This window comes from Anguilla rostrata, chromosome 8 (genome assembly GCF_018555375.3).
Source record: "Anguilla rostrata isolate EN2019 chromosome 8, ASM1855537v3, whole genome shotgun sequence".
Taxonomy (NCBI): domain Eukaryota; kingdom Metazoa; phylum Chordata; class Actinopteri; order Anguilliformes; family Anguillidae; genus Anguilla; species Anguilla rostrata.
The window spans coordinates 6,756,870-6,772,058 of NC_057940.1; the positions used below are offsets into that span (position 1 = coordinate 6,756,870).

General features: G+C 47.1%; 1 protein-coding gene across 5 annotated transcripts in view; it reads right to left on the reverse strand.

Moving 5' to 3' along the window:
* The window catches only part of LOC135260684 (RAB11-binding protein RELCH homolog), a 37,753-nt gene that overhangs the window by 5,417 nt on the left and 17,147 nt on the right, over positions 1-15,189 (reverse strand). For 2 of the 5 annotated variants that reach the window (XM_064346118.1, XM_064346115.1), the window contains exons 3-24: positions 14,379-14,450; positions 14,209-14,264; positions 13,786-13,899; positions 13,040-13,219; positions 12,534-12,625; positions 11,948-12,211; positions 11,261-11,336; positions 10,643-10,738; positions 10,067-10,090; positions 8,572-8,684; positions 7,900-7,990; positions 6,569-6,640; positions 6,013-6,153; positions 5,051-5,215; positions 4,663-4,810; positions 3,763-3,919; positions 2,615-2,738; positions 2,342-2,390; positions 1,403-1,482; positions 565-671; positions 280-379; positions 41-123 (exon numbers count right to left, since the gene is read on the reverse strand). In XM_064346118.1, the coding sequence (XP_064202188.1) occupies positions 41-123; positions 280-379; positions 565-671; positions 1,403-1,482; positions 2,342-2,390; positions 2,615-2,738; positions 3,763-3,919; positions 4,663-4,810; positions 5,051-5,215; positions 6,013-6,153; positions 6,569-6,640; positions 7,900-7,990; positions 8,572-8,684; positions 10,067-10,090; positions 10,643-10,738; positions 11,261-11,336; positions 11,948-12,211; positions 12,534-12,625; positions 13,040-13,219; positions 13,786-13,899; positions 14,209-14,264; positions 14,379-14,450 (2,404 nt within the window). The remainder of the gene's footprint in view (positions 1-40; positions 124-279; positions 380-564; positions 672-1,402; positions 1,483-2,341; positions 2,391-2,614; positions 2,739-3,762; positions 3,920-4,662; positions 4,811-5,050; positions 5,216-6,012; positions 6,154-6,568; positions 6,641-7,899; positions 7,991-8,571; positions 8,685-10,066; positions 10,091-10,642; positions 10,739-11,260; positions 11,337-11,947; positions 12,212-12,533; positions 12,626-13,039; positions 13,220-13,785; positions 13,900-14,208; positions 14,265-14,378; positions 14,451-15,189) is intronic. The other 3 variants (XM_064346117.1, XM_064346116.1, XM_064346120.1) reach the window with 3 other exon arrangements.

Here is a 15,189-nt window from a genome sequence, read left to right on the forward strand (position 1 = left end):
TCATAGGGGGGAGTGTGAAGGACAAAAAAAGTGCACTTACATTTCTGGATCACTGGAGAGTGTGATAAGAGCAGGAACGACTCTCTGAGCCACCAGAGTTTCATTCACCCCCTTCACCAGCAGCTGATTGGGCAGAGCAGGGGCGATGTCACAGAGGAAGTGCAAAAAACATGGCGTCGTTGCACGGATTAGGGCAAGAAGGAGAAGATAAACAACCCGTTAAAAGAAATAACTGCAAAAACATAAAAATAAATTCACAAAAAATGGCGCGAGACTGACCTCAAACATTCGCGCGGCGGTGCATCGTACGAGGGCCGAGGTGTGGACGACTCCATACCACAGGACGGTGAGGAGAAGCTCGTGATAGGCTGGATTGGCCCTGGACGCAAACAGAGACATTTCAACTGACTGGTCTTTTTTTTATATAACCATTTGCTCACACTGGGCAGGTCCAGAAGAGCTCCTGGAAACAGTCCCAGAAATCTCTTCCAGAGGTAACCGGAGGAATTGGTTCGGTACACAAATCAATACGACCTTTGACCTGTGATAGATAACAGTGCATACCCCAGCTCCACAAAAGAGGCTTTCAGACTGTCCAAGGGAGCGTGGGACAGTGACAGGGTTGTCATGACGTCCTCCAGGAAGCCCATTAAAAGCTTGCGGTCCTCTTCCTGTGGACAGAAAGTGCACAAAAACAGAAAAAACACATTTTTAAACTGTAAATGTCTACTTCAATACCCAGAAAATTCATCTTTTTTATTTGAGCTATATATCTTTTCTCCTTAATTAGTATTCGCAAAGTTGTGGCTCAAGTCATGAGTCACCGCTGTGCTACCGCAGTAAGAACACTGCAGTCACAGTGAATTCTCTGCACTACAAGTGCCACAGTCCTGCAGGAGAACAGGTGCTGATTGGACGAGAGACGCAGCGGTTAGCCTATGGGTGCCTGGAACATAGGTATGTGAGGAACTAATGCAGCAGTAAACTGAGGAGTGCTGGCCAACTGAAACCCACCCTACCCATAAGAGGAGGAAGACAACTCCTGCTACTGTGGACTCCTCTTCGCATTTGAATAATGGTGCACCATATGCTTGATGCAGGAAAGTACAGGCCAAGGCCTTTTCAACCTCGTATCCTGGATTTTGATGTGTTCTTGTGCTTAAGTGCTTAATTTAAGTCACTGATTGGCCGAAGGGTCTGCACACATTGTTTTCAAGACCTTAACTGGCCGCCGACTGAAAAGAAACACCAGAAACCAGCAGAGACTGCAGCCCTCCAGGGACTGGTGTTTGAGACCGCTGGTCTAGGCTAATAAGGCCCAGCCCTTCACCCTTCGTAGAGGGCGCCTTTAGCAACGGAACGACACCAGAGCCCTAGTCAGAAGATTTCAGACGGATCTCACCTGATTATAGCAGGTCAGGACCCCTGTGGCATACACAGGAACTGTAGCTTTAGTCAGGATGTCAGTCCCAGCTGTAGCGTCTGCAGTAAAATAAAATATCTCTGTTATAATCTTAGCTACATTACAGTAATTATTACCGTAGTAATACTCAATGGGTGTGATCATGGCATATGCAAAAACAAAAAAACTGACTAAACTCCACAAAGGACAATATCAAATTGCAATATAAAGTCATGGAGAATTTATCTTTGTAAATTAAATATGAAGCTTTGAACCTTGTGAGGAGAATTAATATTTTACCCCTTACTTTCATTTGTCTGCAAAAAAAAAATAATGAGCTGTTTGTACTGATTTGCTGTGACATGTCTTCAGTCATAGTGCAATGTAAGGACAATTAATCATTATGTGTAATTATTGGCTTGGACGTGTAATTATTTTTTTGTGTGGTTAAATTGGAAAAAATACTACTCTCTCGAGCAACACCAATCTCACAGTGACAAATGGAATTTAATCTGTTTGTATGTGCCCATTCATTGAAGACTACTGACTAATCCTGCATAATCCCATTAGTAGCGTAGTTGTAATTAAAGTGGAAAACATATTAAAATAACCAGTATGGTTAGGGGCATAAATGTTAATTATACTTTGTAACTATTAAAATAAAAAAATGACTAATAATGAGAAATTATTATTTTTAAACCTTAAGATGTGTGAAAGGCTGGGAGAGGAATCTTCTAGTCCTCCAGGCTCCGACAGAGACTTTGCAGACACATAATCCGAGGTGACTAACAGTAGCTCAGCGGCACCACACATGTGACATGAGTCAACGCTGAATGACCGCCACCAACAAGCAGCCGCCTCCCTCCCTCCCTATTCTAATTCCAGGATCTGCATTTTCTGCTTTAAACTGCCGGACTTTTGAAAATTGCGGCCACTCACCCACATTATCCTCGGAAAGCCGGAGTATTTCCTGGAATTGCGGCTTTACCTGAAATAAACGAAACCACGGCTCGAACGAACGGGCAAGACAAACACGTCGGTCACAAAGTCACATTAAAACAAAAAAAAAAACAACAAAAAAAAAAGTTTACTTCAAACTAGGAGACAAAAGAGAGTTCCTTCTTCAAAGCGGCGTGACTCACGCCTTTGACTGAACCAAAAAACGAAAGACCGATCCCAAACCCCGGTGTCACCGGGCAATATAAACGGCACCTTGGCGTTTGTGAAGGTCTTCCCGAACGTTCGGCACAGCCTCCAGAAGAACCGGGAGAACTCGTGGACGCACGTCGTCGAAGAGACGTTTATGCGGCCCACGACGTCGATGAGCTGCGGCAGCCTGTCGGGACGGGTTCAGAAAGGAGTGTGATAATTACATTACATTACATTACAGGCATTTAGCAGACGCTCTTATCCAGAGCGACTTACACAACTTTTACATAGCATTTTACATTGTATCCATTTATACAGCTGGATATATACTGAAGCAATTTTCGGTTAAGTACCTTGCTCAAGGGTACAACGGCAGTGTCCTACCCGGGAATCGAACCTGCGACCTTTCGGTTACAAGTCTAGTTCCCTACCCACTGTGCTACACTCCGTCCTGATAACCTGACAAGGATCATTTTCCACCACAGTAAACTATCAAAAAACTGTTATTTATGCATATATGTCACCAAAAGTGTACTTTGTGCTTTCCAACCCTGACAATTTACTGTGTGCCTTTCCAAATCTTAAAGCATCGTAATCACGTCAAGCTGGTTTGAGCTGTGTTTGTGACGCTTATTGCTGGTTTTAGCTGATTGGCCAGATGTTCATCCCATAATCAGTAAATCCACCAGTTTAGCCACCACAGCTTACTCTACCAGCTTAACCAGCTTTAACCAGCTTTGATCAGCCACAGACTAGCTATGACCAGCAGCAGACCAGCAAAGACTAGCAACAGACCAGCTATGACCAGCTAGCAGTGTCAAAAAAAACAGCTTAAACCAGCTCCCGACCAAATCCCAACTGGTCTCGACCTGAGAATTAAACTCAGGGTTAAAGTATTTATTAGGACACACCAAGTGTCCAAAAAATAATCAGGTCCATTGAGACAGCCACAATCTCTTCAAGGCTGTACAGCAGTTCTGATTGGCCGAAAGCAACTGTGGCCACCCACCCCGGTGGCTCCACTACAGCAGCAGCCCCTGTTGATTTAACATTCTGAACCAGCTATCGCGGGACACAAAGAATGCCTCTGAATTGCTATTTATACCCAGAGTGTGTGTGTGTGTGTGCTCTCTCATCTAAAAAATCCCTGCTTTTTGGAAAACGGGTTTTTCTCCCTCCTGAAATCAGCGAAGGGCGAGGCGAGCGCTCACAGCTGGTTCACCACCCACAGCAGCGAGGCCCAGCCCGTGGTGCCCTCGTGGTTCAGCTGGTGCTCGTACTGCTGCAGCAGCGCCGCCAGCTGCTCCCGGCTCCCGACGACCGTCGCCAGGTCCTGCAGGGGGGACGCCGGCCGAGGGAACCGCGTCACTGCCCAACGGGTGACATCACATCACCGGTTTTTTTTTTTTTTTAAACTTCTTTTTTTTTCTTCTTCTTTGTGATTTATTGATTATTCGTCATAAAATAAGTCATGCACTGGGTTACGTTAAAGGAAACAATTATGAAACAAAGAACACACAGCTAAATGACTGAAAAAATAAATACACAGAAAATAATACACAATAATACATAAAGTAAATAAATACTATTATGTATAGACAATACATTGTATATACTTACATATATATATATATATATATATGCACATATCGAAGAGAAGAAAGATGTCTTTTGCAGGCAGTGGTTAGGACAGCCAGCGTATTTATAACTTATTAATGCATCCCGCTATAATATTTACTTAAGCGTTTCTGGTCAGGTTCTTTGCCAGCGGGTACAGCCACTGCTGTTAGAACACCACACCGCTGCCTTCCAGAAAAGGAGAGATCACACGAGGTGACCGTGGTCTTCGGGGAAACAGTCAAAAGGAAAAGGCAAAGGCAGAAAGCGTTCTGGGCACGCTTACATAAATATTGTCTCTGTAAACCTCAGCTTCAAAATGTCTTTGAAAATCACCCGTAGTAGAGTCTCCATTTAAAGACCAGAGCGTGGAAATCAGCCATAATTTTATTTTGAAGTGTGTGCAAGTGTTGACCTTTGACCTAGCCCCCCCCCCGCAACCTGCAGACTGAATGTGTAAACGCTGGAAATAGGCGGTCTGTGGTCGTACTCACCCTCGATGGGCGGAGCCTCGCCCTGAAGCCTGGTCTGATTGGTGAAAGGGGCGTTCTGCAGGACGCTGGCAAACAAGGGCGGGGTCAGGGACTGCAGGGCTGACAGGTATGTGTGCAGCTTGTGCTCATCCAGCCCTGATTCTCCTTCCTGAAGAAATACACACGCACACGCACGCACGCATACACACACACATGCACACACACACACACACACGGGCGCACACACATGCACTCAATGAGGGGAAGACCACAGAAGTAGAACGTAGAACACATCCACACACACAAATACACACACACACACACACACACACACTCACACACACATGCACGCACGCACGCACGCGCACACACACACACGCGCGCACACACACACACGCCCGGGCCCTACCTTCAGCAGGCCCTCGATGCGCTCCAGTAGGGCAGGCAGTAGCTGCGTCTGCAGGTAGCCCAGCTCTGAGGTCCAAGCCGCGAACGCAGGGATGAACACCTGGTGCGTGGCGTTGACCACCCGCTCGGACGGGTCGCCCTGACAGAGCAGCATCAGCTCGAACCCCTGGCCACAAACACAACGGAACATTCCGGGCTCGTCTCAATGTCTCACAACCTCTTCCGAGACTGACTGACTGACTGACTGACAGACTGGCAGTTCCTCTAAGATACCAAAAGCATCTTAAAAAGCCTACCTAGTTAGGCTAATACGATTACGTTAGTTTTTATTTGGCAGGATTGTTTTTGTTTTTGTCTGATTCTGATTAGGCAAATGTGATTTCAGTGCTAGTTTGTACTTGGCAGGATTGTTGTTTGCTGAACAGGTTACTCTACAGGGTTGGAGTCCTGATCTATGTGGTCACTTCTGGCACTGCGATCTTTACTTCACTCTAGTGTGTTTCTTTTGCACCTCTGCACCTTGAACTAATGCACTTGTTGTACATCGCTCTGGATAAGAGCGTCTGCTAAATGCCTGTAATGTAATGTAATGTAATCTAGACAGGCTTTTGTACTCTTCGGCACACTTCATCTTCAGTGACAGAATATGTATTGCACCAGTAACATGCACATTTTTAGTGACATTTTCTTAGCACAGGGCTGCCCAACCCTGCTCCTGGAGATCTACCATCCTGTAGGTTTTTATTCCAACCCTAACAAAGCTCACCTCATTCAACGGCTAGAGATCTCACTGAGCTGCCAATTAGGAGAATCAGATGTGCAAAATTAGGGTTGAAATGAAAACCTGACGGGACGGTAGATCTCCAGGAACAGGGCCGGGCAGCCCTGTCTTAGCATGAGGCACTGAAGCGAGGATGCCCCTGCTCGGAACGCTGATGGACGGGACAGGCTGGCTCCGCCCACCTGGCTGTACTTGTCGGGGTCGTCGATGTAGCCCATGATGACCCCCAGGCTCCTGACCACCGCCTCTCGCACCATGTCGGCCTTGTCCTCCGCCAGCATCTGCTGCAGCATGGAGAGCACCAGCGAGCTGCGGATCTCCGTCTGCGCGGGGAGAGGGAGGCCGGGAGATCCTTCACAGTCAGAGCGGGAACGGTATTTCACAGATGGACAGAGAATCATTCACAGTCACAGCGGGAGATGTATTTCACAGACAGAGAGGTTCTTCACAGTCAGAATGGGAAAGGTATTTCACAAATGGACAGAGAATCCTTCACAGTCACAGCGGGAGAGGTAGTTCACAGTCAGAATGGGAGAGATACTGCACAGACATACAGCAAAAGCAGGGAGCATGAGAGGCATTGCAGACAGAAGGTTGAGCGGGAAATATATTTCACAATTAAAACACAGTTTAAAAAAAGTATACTTAAGGCATAATTTTAAACACCTCTTTTCCGTAAGGCATACTTTTAAACACCTCTTTTTTAAGGGAAGCCCCAGAGAGGTGCGATGCTCTTACCGGCAGATAGGGGGCCAGGGCCCCACAGGACTCGGCCACCAGCAGCCTGCGCTCGGGGTACTTATGGTTGATCTGAAACGGAGGGAAAGGGATAGAGGAACTCATCACCGTCCAACCAGGAGAACTGGAGCACTGCTCTCTTACAGGGCTACCCCGACCTGCGTGTGTTTATAACAGAGCTAGGGCTTTCCTCACACCTGTTCATGTAATTCTGAGTCCTCACTGTAGCTTTAAAATAAACGTACCGTCATACGAACGGTGTTTTCCGTAAGCGGCGTGACTCAGAACGCCCACTAGAAACGCAAATCCGCGCAGGTGCTGCTCCCCTCACACGCATGCCATTCAACAACAGGAACAAAATTATACGTGCTCGACCCACGGCTTAACTAAGAAACACTCAGAGCTTCACTGGCTTTAAGCAAATTACTGAAGGTTCCTCTAATACACTGGGTCTTTGTCCTCTGTGTAAATACTTGATAAGGAGACTTGTAAATGTGAATACCAACTCAGTGGTTTGTTTTTTTTTTTTTCTTGCCGAACTTGGATAGGGAATACAGAAGCCATTGGCTGCAGCAATGGATGAGCCCACAAAATATCAGACTATTTCCTACTGTTCATGTATAGGCATGAACAAAATTGGAATTTAACTAACAAATGAGGATTAAGCAACTTTAGAATCATTTGACATAAAATTATCTTTGGAGGGCAGTAGCAGTTGTCGAAGTGGGGTTTTAATAAAATGGCTGCCTGAGGCATTTCAGCTGCACCTTATAATTAGGCACCTAAATCTAACAAACTGTCACAGACACCGTTGATAATGTGAAATAAGTGTGCATCTGAAGCAAATGGGAAGTTAGAAATTAAAGAGGGACACTGGTGGGTGGAGTGACAGGTAGGGTGACAAGTCGGTCCCTGTTTAGCCAGAACAGCCCCTGTTTGACACAGAACGTCCCAGAGTCCCACCAACGTCCTGAGTGCACTACAGACTCAATCGGGGACCCACCTCACACACTCCCGTTACCCACCTTGGGTCCCGACCCACAGTTTAAGAAACAATGGTCTAAGGGAACTCCAGTCTGCGAATCATGCAGTGACAAAGATAAAAGAAGTGGCCTCGTTCAGTGAAGACAGCCATTTTTATTCATTTTTATTTTATTGCGAGGCCAGTTTTTTGCAGTTGGTGCGATAAAGCGAGGATCCACCATGACTGATACATAGAGCAGAACCTGCTGAGATTATGAAATATATTGGCCTGTCAGACGGGATCCCAATTCATTAGGGTCTCACGTTCTGGGAAATTCCGGTCACCGTGGCGACGGGCGACGCCTCACCTGCTCCCAGCACTGGGGGAGGAGCTCGGCTTCCACGCGGGTGTGGCCGACGTGCCGGGCGAAGGCCACGCAGCCAGTCAGGATCATCCTCCTGCGGAGGGAAGAGCGCTGCTGGGTGGGGCTCAACAGGGCGGCCTGGGGTGGCACGCGTGCGCCAACACCACACACCCCGCACACGTGCATGCGTTCAAATGTGCAAGCGCGCATGCACAGACATGCATGCGTTTACACCAGGCCCCTGTGCATTACACACACACACGCACACACACACACTCAGACACACATACACCCACACACCACACACACACACACACTCAGACACACATACACCCACACACCACACACACACACACACTCAGACACACATACACCCACACACCACACACACACACACACACACCACACACACCCAGACACACATACACCCACACACCACACACACCCACACACCACACACACACACACACACACACTCAGACACACATACACCCACACACCACACACACACACAGACACACATACACCCACAAGCAGGCATGCACGTACACACACACACACACATACACACGCGCGCGCGCACACACACACGCACACACTCAGACACACACACACACACACTCAGACACACGCGCACACAGGCACGCACACACTCAGACACACACACACACACACCTCTGGTCGTCGTCCGGTCTCTTGATGAGGTTGAAAAGGATGTGAAGCAGCTGGTCCCGTTCCCTGGGCTCCGGGTGGAGACAGGCGGTGCACAAGATGAGCGGGATCAGCTCCTGAGGAACAAAGGCAGAGGTCAAAGGTCAAGGGTCAGGTGTCAGGGTTCATGGAGCAGGGGGGCAGGGTATAAGCACACAACACTAGCTTTGCAGGCAGGGCCGAGTACCTGGTCAAAATTGAACAGGACACACCACTACAGCCGCAACTAGTTCAGGTCACATGATCCCCAAGGAAGGGGAAGAGAAATTGAAAAAATTTGAGTCATAGTGAGCACGTGCAAGCGGTTTACAGAACGAAGAGCCAACATTCATTCAGTCTTATTCCTGCATAGCAAAACTCCCACAGCCCGTTAAAACAGTGTCTTACTGAATCCCCACTGGTAGCTGTGACAGCGTGTTCTGTTTCTGAGATCTGTATGTTGATATAGTGAAATTTCATAAAGTTTGGCCATCGTATATCTAAGAGACTACCATTCACTTGAAAAAAAAGTGCTAATGCAATATAATTCAACTCTCACACTTCGTCAGTGACTTGCAAAGACCCAGGGTACAACGGATGACTTCAATTTGTTGGAAGAAATACTCAAGGACCTTCAAAATAGTGAGTAAATTTGTGCCAACAGGTGCAGAAACAGTTACTCAATCCTCCACACTTTATTGTTTTTGCAAGAACTGATAAGATTTTAGATTTTATCACGGCACAAGAAAAGCACATGCACATTGCACAAAAAAAACTACTCTTCCTGAACATGTGAAAGACTAAAATACATTTGTTTATCACGAAATGAGGTTGAGCCATTTGCCAAATCACAAAAACACCCCCACTGCCTACCGAGCGGTAGGAAAGGCTGCCTCTGTGAACAGCCAAGCTAAAGATAGCTCATCGCATTAAGGGGTCACTCAGGAACAGGCCTTTTATTATGAGCAGTATGAGCCGTGATCAGTCATAATGGCTAGCGCGGTCACTCTTTACAGGGAATACGACCAAGCAAAACACTCTGAACTGGCTCTGCGTTTTCTTTCAGAGACTGAGTGCACATCCGCGAGGTTCTCATTTCTGCTACGTTACATTACAAGTACTTAGCAGATGCTCTTATCCAGAGCGACTCTCACAGAACTGTTTACAATGCAATCACATTGCATCCATTTCTACAGCTGGATATATACTGAAGCAATGCAGGTTAAGCACCTTGCTCCAGGGTACAACAGCAGTGTCCTGCCTGGGAATTGAACCGGTGACCTTTAGGTTACAAGGCCTGCTCCTTACCCATTATGCTACACTGCCGCCCGCTCTTTTTGCGAGAGCGGGAAACCGGGGAGATCGTCAGTTAAATGGCTAACCTGAAGCCAACCAAGCCGAAAGTCCACAGAAGCGCAGAGAGACAGCGGCAATGTCATGCAAAAAATAAAAAAATAATGAAAACATACGTCCAACTCACCTGACACAGGTGCGTGACCATTCTCTAGGAGCAGAGACGCATGCACAGGAAGTGAGCAAATGAGCCAAAGTAAAGGACACAAAAAAAAGTGGAGTGAAAATGAGCAAAAACTGCAGGTGGAATAACAAGTTAAAATCGAGCTAGATTCTACAACAGGTGACATCTACCCAGCTAGCCAAATAATCATTTTAAAAAAACATCTGCAAACTTTTAACTTTTTGAGTCACAATAACATCTTTAAACAGTTTTCTTGCAGACTTGCAATTTGAGTGTGATCTACGTCTTCACAAAGTAGCGGAAAAGGTAAGCTATAAAAAAACACTGCTACTGCATTGATACTCATCTCAATATTCCAACAACGCACTGCAAAAATTGTAAATAGGTTTTTTTTTGAGCTAGCTGGGTAGCCAACGAGAAAAATGAAACAGGAAGTGATGTCGTGGTGCTGGAGGCAAGTGATCATTGTGCAGGTGGAAAGGGTCGAATCGAGGAAAGTTCCAAAGTGACGATTTCGAACATGGAGCCAATGACACAGGAAGTGACGGGGGGGAGGGAATAGGGAAGCGGACCGCCTACCTCGCGCTTCGCTAGCAGCACGTTGGGGACGATGTGAGGCAGGCAGCGCCCCAGCATCAGCATGACGCTCTCCTCGCTGTCAGCTATTCGTGACACCTGTGGACGGAGACGAACACAGCCCAGTGAGGTCACAGAGGTCACAGAAAACACACCTGCCCTTTCCTGCTCTTCCTGAGAGGTCACAGAGAACACACCTGTGCACTCTCAATGCTTTCCAGCAAAGAGAGATTGGGGCCAGGTACTTTCGAATGTAGAATAAAGCTTTGAAGTCATCTAAACTCTTTGGTCATGAGCTATTCCGTGCATCAGTTCTAGTGACGAACTTACCGTACTACGTGATTTAGTGACAAGTGAATGCAGAGTAAGGCTTCATGAATCTTCCAAAGGGAGGAGCTTCAAGTAACATAGCTGTCAATCACAGACTCTTATGCTAAACATGCTTTTCTCTTCATAGGAAACAACCAATAATTGGACAACCAATGGGCTACTAATAACCCAACCGTTCAGTAGTTCATAAAGCCTCACTGTCGCCCACGACAGTGCATGAAATGCATCTTTAGCGCCACCAGGTGGCAGTGTGAGAGTGTACGCCCAGGAAGGCTAATCCAGCTGTCTCACCTCTGCTCCAAGCCTGCTGTCGGCAGACATTCGACAGAAGGACAGAAGGGCCTGGAGGAACGCAGGAGAGAGGTTTCTGAAAACAAAAGAAAACCCCAAATTTATTATCCCGACAATCCCCTGAAAAGCCAGTCATTAAGCTTTGCACACAATGCACACGCCCATGAATCCAAACATCTGCTAAATGTTAAAATAACAATGTGCACCCAGAGTAAACCTTGCATCACAGTCCAAGGTTTTTAGTGAGTACGGCTGCTAAGATGTGGATCAGGTTGGATGATCCTAGACCAATGCTTAAAATGACAGTATCAAAGCAAATGAAAGTAATTGTCAGAAGCTGGTCTGTTCTTTTATTATTCACCCCTGTGGCTCCCCCTTGTGGTCACTGTGATGCTCTGTCTCTTATGGGCCCCAAGAAGTGAAGAGTCATGTTGAAACTGGGGGACTTTCAGGCCACTGCTAATAATTCTTAGGCCCGGGAAAAAATATATATGGCGAGGGCTAACTAAAAATGGTTACACCCTGTATCCTGGACCCCCTTGGACCTGGGACAGTGTCCTAGCTGCCCCCCCCCCCCATCTGCTACCCTGTGTGATTCATGAGGAATTTTATTTATGTTGTGGACAGACTGGAGTCTGCAGGCACATCTGATCAGTCCCCCCCCCCATGCCCCCCGGTTAAACTCACCTGTTGGGCTTAACAAACTGCACAGGTTCTTTTCCCTGCACCGTCTGGCTTTTAAAATTTGCGTGGGGCTGTTTGGTCGGCACGGCGACCGCGGGCGGGTCAGTTTCCTGGGTGGCGTCGGCGTTCGGGCGGTCTGCGACTCCGCTCTGCCCCGTCCCTCCGGTGCCCCCGCCCCCTCCGCTGTCCGGGGGTGCGGTGATGGGGGCGGGATCAACCCCGGCCGTGGGAGGGGCGGAGATATTTTGCTTCAGCGTCTGGATGTCGCTGGAGATGCAAGATGGAGAAACGGTTAAACGATGCCTGCTTTAAACTATGCCCATTTTAAATGCTCTAAACTATCCCCTTTTTAATCACTATTGACTAAGGCTTCCAAACCCTGGCTGGTGAGGGCCATAGCATTCTTAGCCTTGGCTTTGGCTAAAGCTGTACCCCCTGTGTTCCCATGCCCCCTGTGTTCTCTGTGTTCTCCTGTGCCCCCTGTGTTCTCTGTGTCCGCCTGTGCCCCCTGTGTTCTCTGTGTTCAACCTGTGCTCCCTGTGTTCCCTGTGTTCTCCCGTAACCCCTGTGCCCGTGATGCCCAGCTCACCTCTGAAGCCTCTTGATCTGCTCAGTCAGACTCTGCTTCTCAGCACTCAGAAGGCTGATCTGGTACTCCAGCTCCTGGGCCACCTCCGCCTGCTGCAACCACAGCAGAGCGGGAACCATGGAGACAAACCGGAAAATCGCTACATGCCGCACTGACCGGAATCTATCACTCTGGTACTGTAATTATGCTATAAACGATATTACAATTATTATAAATGATTGATGCGTTTATATTTTTTGGTGTTAAATTCATTGCTTTCCCAGCTCTGTATTCCAGAGGCATTCTGTAGTGAGCATTACGTGGCAAACAGGCAGAAGGACGGCTATGTTTAACTGTTTGTCCAATCAGCACAGTTCTGAAATCCTGCTCACTTGGTTAATTGCAACTTGACATCTGTGCATAGTGGATATATTGTATGCTATTTGGGCATAGAGGACAGAAGAGGCACATGCAGATGATATATACATTTATTATGCTTGACGCGGTGGCCGTACTTCTCCACATACCATTTTCTGCCGGGGCTCCTGGGTAAATGAGTTCCCCAGCAGGTCTTCTGGCTCCACCCCCACGGCGACGTCCCTGGTGTCCCGTGGCGACGGGGAGCAGCTCCCCCAGTTCCGGAACAGGTGCAGGAGGTCGGGGGGCTTCGGGGTGTTGAGCCCCACGTCATCCCACAGCTCGAAGTCCTGCGGACGCGACGCATCGCAGGAATCGCAGCGGGTTCGCACGGCCACGACTGACCATCACCCAAAAGCATTTGCGGTCTGACCACAAGAGGAGCACTTGAGGACCGCATAATCCAGTGGTCTTCATCCTGGTCCTGGGGAGCCGCAGGGTCTGCTGTATTTTTTTGTTGTTGTTGTTGCTCAGCACTTCATCGGTTAAAGCAGCCAATCACACAGCTAACTCACCTCACCTGGTTTCTTGGGTCTGAACTGGTTGTTGATATTCAGGCAAAAAACAAAAACCAGCAGCTCTCCAGGATTAGGAATGAAGATCACTGGTCTAATCAGTCGCCAAAAACAGTGACCAAAACTAAACCCCAGAAATAACCTAATATTATAATATATATCATTCTAATTATGCTAGTGTGTTCAGTGGTTGAGTGGTTCAAAGCAGTACACAGTCTGTGTATCACCTATATGCAGATCTCATTTTATATGTTCAGAACACATTCAAAATAGAAGAGGAACGTAAGATGCGTGAATAACATGCGTGAACATGTGCAAATGTCTCCGAACGTGACAATTACCTGATCATCGTTTTCATCTGAGAACGTGATGGCTGACAGCTTGTAATTATTCTTCAACAAATATTCATTGACTAGAAAATTCAGTGCTCTTTTTTCAAGTGGACGGATAGGCTCCTGGAAAAAACCATAAAAATCAGACGCACTGCTGGCACACTTAACAACAATGCGCTCTGTAATTTTTAATGGTGTAAAAACAACTCAACGAAAAGCGTGAGGGAATAATAAAAAACATTACGCTATATTCCATTTTGTACCTGCGTAATTCTCATTGTTTTTATGACATGCACTACATGTATCTTCACACAACTGACTTATAAGTCACACTGGATAGATCTGCAAAATACATAGATCATTATAATGTTTATGAATACAATATAATAATAATAATTTTTAAAAAGAGTACGGTTTAAGTGGGTTTCCCACCTGAACTTCAGGATGAGATCTGAAGTTCTTCCTGTCCTGCGAGGGCAGCTCGCTCTCTGTAAGAGAGAAGCACATCTGTTGGTCGGGACGCTCCACCAATCAGAGCGGCCCGACTGGTCCGGGCAACTCTCGAAGGCAGGAAGTAGTAGTGTAAGGAGGGAGTACGCCACCTGCTGCTCGAGTCAGGTTGGTGCGCAGAGCCTGAATGGTCTCCTTGGCTTTCCGAAGCTCAAACTCCAGGACTGGACAGGAAGTGGATTTAACACGCACAGGCATCCAGGCAAGAAAAGGGGAACACATAAACAAGACACGAGAACAAAACAAAAACAAAGATGGCCATGAAAAAACGAACCAAACAAAAACGATACGTTCCGAGAAGCCAAACCACGAAGGATAGCTAAATAAGCAGAGTACCATGCAAACCACGGGGACTCATGAACGCATGCAGCAGAGGAGGGATGCTAGGGAAGTATCCGGGCAGACCGCTTGCACATTCTTTCAAACGTGTTCAAAGCACCTGTGGGCATGGCTGACCTGGGCTGATCTGGGATGACCTGGGCTAACCTGGGTGTGGGCATGCCAGACATGGTAATCTGGTTTCTCTTGTGTCCCAAAGCAACCTCACAAAACTATCCAACACTGCTGACGGTGTAAAATCAAGATAGACAACTTGATCTACTATCCTGTAGGTTTTCATTTCAACCCTAATTTGGCACACGTGATTCTACTAACTAGCACCTGAATGAGATCTCTGGCTGTCGAATGAGGTGAGGTGTGCTTGTTTGGGCTGGAGTGAAAGCCTCTTAACCTTCTATCCCTTTAGACCAAAGATATATGTTCAGGTGGCCCACATGTAAACCATCTGTGCATTGAAACCAGGAGAACTTTATGCCTTCAGGCCTGAAACTGACTGCACATTATTATAAGCCGTTTTTTGGTCAGTGATAAAAAACTATATTATTATATTTGATATAATGATAT